General features: G+C 33.1%; 1 protein-coding gene across 2 annotated transcripts; it reads left to right on the plus strand.

The window, feature by feature from the left end:
- The first annotated feature begins 709 nt into the window (after window positions 1-709).
- On the plus strand, window positions 710-4,640 carry LOC136070958 (bystin-like). 2 transcript variants are annotated; one of them, XM_065781647.1, is made up of 5 exons: window positions 710-966; window positions 2,572-2,644; window positions 2,737-2,812; window positions 3,596-3,686; window positions 4,572-4,640. In XM_065781647.1, exons 1-4 carry the CDS (start codon window positions 725-727, stop codon window positions 3,673-3,675), a joined length of 471 nt encoding a protein of 156 aa, XP_065637719.1. In that variant the 5' UTR covers window positions 710-724; the 3' UTR covers window positions 3,676-3,686; window positions 4,572-4,640. The 2 variants fall into 2 exon arrangements, with proteins under 2 accessions (XP_065637719.1, XP_065637717.1); XM_065781645.1 differs by having other exon boundaries at window positions 4,588-4,640.
- Window positions 4,641-4,880: the final 240 nt, after the last annotated feature.

The following is a 4,880-nucleotide window of genomic DNA, read 5'->3' on the forward strand; positions in this document are numbered from 1 at the left end:
TGTTTCTATGAAAGTTTTTTTGGATGTCATAGTAATGATGCAGCATGGAATTTTACTCCTTTTTGTATGATGTGGACTTTATGAAGGGAGAGGAAAATCAGACCTTTATTTTTGAATGAGTGGATGCTTTAGTTTGACTGCATCCATTTTTTTTTTTTTACAGATTTCATAGATCCGATAATTTTGTATGTATTCTCTAGGTGTGCCTGTTGTATACATCCTGTATTTAGGTCTTTCTTTTTTCCTAATGAAGTTTCATTTTACTCATAAAAGGAAAATGTAATATTAGGTCAATATGTGGACAAATAGATAAAACCCTCTGTTTTTGGCGTGTCATTTAGAAATGGCACAACCATTACTTAGAGGAGATTTACCTTATATGCTAAAGCTGCTGAATTAAAGGCTCCATCAGATAAATGCCTTTGTATGTAATCATAGTCATTGACTTTCTAATTTGACATTTGTCAAATTAGAATCGTAGAGATTAGCATACATGAATAATCCTCATTGATGTCCTAATTTTAAATTTCTTCATAAAATTATTGATGTTAGTATATATTACTCATTGAAAGGGAGAGAGAATTGGTTGGTATTGTTGAGATTCTCAAAATGCTTCTAGATTAGTATTCATGTCTATTAATGATTAACTGTTTTGATTCTTTACTTTGGGTATGGTTTATAGAATCAATCATTTGTTGATTTAATGAAATCTCATATAATAGCAATGATTTTTTATTATTATTTCTTTTACAACCTCTCCTTCTTTGCCAAATGCTTTGGAAAACTGCTTGACAAAGTTTCATTGGTAAACCATTGCAGCTTTTTTATAAAGCTTCTTTTGGAGAAGAAGTATGCTTTGCCATATCGTGTACTTGATGCTACTGTTGCTCATTTTATGAGATTCCTTGAAGATAGCAGGATGATGCCTGTAATATGGCATCAGTCACTCCTTGCATTTGTGCAAAGGTTAGTAACTTTTATTAAAGAGTACCTTGTCTTGCTTGATTGGGTGTTGAGAAGAAAATTTCTCCTTGTTAGGATAATATATTTTATGGAAAGTTCATTTGGTTCACTTACAATATGTTTTTTTGGAGGGAAGGATGGAGAGGGGTAAAAGGGAAAAATGGATTAATCATCTGTTTGATTTAATGAAAATAATGAATTTATTAATGGGGTAGGGACTAGGGACTCTTGCTTAAATGGCATTTCTCCGTCCTCAACAATGGTGTGCATATCTAATTTACCAATAAAAAAAAGAACGAAAGGGAGGGGGAGTTTGATTCTTTCTTGATAGAAATCTTAATATGTTACCTCTTCTCTCTCTCTCTCTCTCTCTATTTTTTCCCCCTTCTTATTGGCTTTGGAGTTGGCAAATGATCTGGTTTGGACACAGTTGATATGTATAGGCACAGAAAAAATTGAATAATGTTGCAGAAGCACAGAGAATTAAAAGAAAGAACATTATCCTTATGAAAACTAAGGCTAAAGTTACGGGCCTTGCAGCATCAGGCTAAACCTAATACATGTCCATTATATTTAGTTAGGTTGTTAGTATTAAACTATTTATATTTGACTTCTCTTTTAAGTTTTGTCAGTGAGGGCATTCCTGTAGTTTCCTTATTGCTGGATGCGGGCCAGGGGTCAACTTATTTACTTATAATTTATAGTGTCTTAATTACAACTCTATCCTAGTTGAACAAGGAAGAGTTAATGGCTGCAAATACTAAATACGCACTGATCAACTTTTACCAAAGTTCAATTGACGAAATATTTGAGTTTGTTTTGTGAGTTCTTTGACGGGTATTGTGCTGCTCTCCTCTTCTTCCATATTAGATTCTGTTCATCAAGGCACAATCAGGTGCATCCACTAGCTGCTTCTGTTTACCTCCATTAGATCTTACACTTTCTAATCTCAAAATTCTAATTCATCCTTCCATCATTCAGCAACCTTATTGCAGAATGGCCTATATCAGTGTTCACTGCTAGGAAGCACAAACACTTAATTTGGGGTGCCGTACCCATGTTGTACCCGCTGTGTCATGTTATAATTTTTCAAGAATTGGTCATGTCATTGTGTTGTACATGTACCTGTATTTGTGTCCATGCTTCCTAGGTTCTCTGACTCCCAGACAAACCAGATTTGATCCCTTGAGTTAATCCTAAATGAATTTCTTCTTCATAGCTTTAAATCCCTGGTGTCTTCAGGAACAGTGTTTCTTTGCCTGAAAGAACTAGTATATTTTAGCTTTAGCTAGAGTTGAACCCTATACATTTACTATCCCTAGCCCTAAACTACTAGTTTCAATTTCAAACCTATGCCTACCATATAAGCATCTTTTGACAGGTTTTAAATCTTTATACGTCAAACTCACGCCTCATTTTAATTGAACAGAAGAAAAATGTAACTATGTGGGTTGTTAACTAGTATGTAAATAGTAAATTTCTCTCTTATCTAAATGTGTCTACCGGATTTAAAGCTATTGTGTGCTACTCTAAATGTAACTCATGGCATAAATTGATACACTATTGCATTTCCTTTTATATCCTGTGGTTGTGTGAAATTCTTTGCAGGTATAAAAATGAACTCCGAAAGGAGGATAAAGATAACCTCAGAAATCTACTTGAAAAGCAAAGGCACAAACTAGTAAGGACATTGTCCCTAAAATAGCTGCTTCTATGAACCTATCAATTTAATTTAGTGTCAATATATGATCTCTTTGCTCTCTTCGAATGTAGGTTACTCCTGAAGTCCTCCGGGAGCTAAATAATAGTCGCAACCGTGGTGAAAAGGAGGATGACCTTATGTCAATATATATCCTTTTCTTTTTCCCCTAATCTTTACATAAAATTTGAGTTTTATTTAATAATTTTTTATTTTTTTCTTATAAAAAAATTATTATTTTTAGTATGTGCACAGTCCACATTCTCTCAATCGAAAAAGAAGAAAAACTTCTCATTGATTTTTGTTATGCTGTTGGCCATTTGTTGTGTTTTTCATGTTTGTTAATGCATATTTTGTGGAATATTTCAAATGGGTATCATATCTTTGGAAGTTTTTTTTTGATTAATTCCATCTTCGTTTTTAATGTAGAAATAGGGCTTCAATTAAGTTATTTCTAAGTTGTTATGGGATAGAAACCATATAACATAGGTAATGTGCTAATAAATTACTATTTTTAACTTCTGTTTCTTGATTTTCTCTTTCTAAGGTTCCAGACTATAAAATTTTTAAGTTTTCACCTTGAGCAGATCAATGTTTTAATATATATGAGCAGATCAATGTTTTAATATATAATTTGCCTTCTGCCTTGTAGCTCAACTAGCAACTTCTGGTGCAAATATTGAATTATCAAAGAAATATATAATCTGCCTTGTAGCTTATTGAAGCTAGAAAATTGACACAGCACATTTGCCTTGTATTGATGTACTGCTCTAACAATGCATTGAGGCAGTAACTAAATATGGAATTGATTTGGTTGGTTGAAGGTTTTTTTTTTTTTTCATTAGACTTATAAAAAATAAAAATAAAAAAAGCTTTCCTCTCTCCATTAGATTCCTTGAATAGATAAATTCTTGTTTCCTTGACTTTCCATACCCTCTCCTATTTCTGTGATCAATAGAACTATTGAAGAAGATAGGTTTGATGTTCCAGAGGTGCCTATGGAGGAAGATTGATTAACTGCCTGGTATGATAATTCACACTGTGATTTGTTATATTATTCTCACTATCCATGAGACTGGATTAGTCCATCATGTGTAAACTAGTGAATCTTACATCCATAATAAATATTTGTGTGATTTATTTTTCACTACATCCACATTGGATTACAAGGTCTCCTCAAGCCTATCATGCACACCTATTTATACAAGTGATTGTTATGTCCCTCAATAAATTTGTGGGATTTATTTTTTACTAATTCAATTTGCATTACAAGCTCTCCTCATACCTTCATATAATTGGATACAAGGAGCTACATCATCCCTATGACTGCCAAAATTACATAATGATTCATTTGGATGGAAATATTTAAAATGGGATTTGCATTTTAATTTTTAGTTTAAATGACTTGAATAAAATATGAGAGGGATTTGAGGTTAATGTGTATTGGAATTGGTCCTAGATGTAATGTAAAATGTCATCTCAAATCCATACCATCATAAATGTTTCAGCTAAAGTAAATCTCCAAAACTCAAATTATCTTCTCTTGTTAAATTCATATCAAACACTTAATGTAACAATTGCAATTGCTCTTCAAAACCCATGATTTTAAATCACAAGTCCATGCGGAACCTAAAAGAAATGTAGGGTTCTATATCTTATAGTTTTGACTTTTGATAAGCTTAAAAATGAGTCACTTATCACTCAAATTATAATGCATGAGCGTGACAAGTGTAAGGTGAATGTAATTTTCATTGGCTTGGAGAGACTCAACCCTCAAAAACAGATATTCTTGAGTGGTCAGGTCAAAGAAAAGTAGCTTTGAACGTGGTTTAAATTGATCATGCCTATATGTATATTTTTTTGTCTTGAGGTGCATGTTTTGGAGCAAATGCTCATTGGATGATTGTAGGCTGGTTTCTTTTCAGGGCATTGACATGGGTTCCCAAAGAAGTTACTCTATATGTTTTGTTGAGGGAAATGCAGTCTCATGCTTTTTAACGTCTGGCTCGCTGGGAGATATGCAATCTCATGCTCTTGGATGTCTGGCAGTCATACGAGTGATAGTTGCAAAGCGGATACTATTCATGTTCAAAAGAAGATGATGTTTTTAGTATTAGCACACTGCTATGGCACTGGTAATGGGAGTTTCAAGAAGAAATGATGTAATCTTATAGGAATTTTTGTGTTACGGTTTTTGTGTTTGTAGAATCACATTATA

This window comes from Quercus suber, unplaced genomic scaffold, assembly GCF_002906115.3.
Source record: "Quercus suber isolate HL8 unplaced genomic scaffold, Cork oak 2.0 scaffold_274, whole genome shotgun sequence".
Classification (NCBI taxonomy): Eukaryota; Viridiplantae; Streptophyta; class Magnoliopsida; order Fagales; family Fagaceae; genus Quercus; species Quercus suber.

Coding starts and splice junctions, on each gene's coding strand:
- LOC136070958 (XM_065781647.1), top strand. CDS start 725: ATGATTTTTTATTATTATTTCTTTTACAACCTCTCCTTCTTTGCCAAA. Junction 967..2,571: donor CTCCTTGCATTTGTGCAAAG/GTTAGTAACTTT, acceptor AATTCTTTGCAG/GTATAAAAATGAACTCCGAA. Junction 2,645..2,736: donor AAAAGCAAAGGCACAAACTA/GTAAGGACATTG, acceptor CTTCGAATGTAG/GTTACTCCTGAAGTCCTCCG.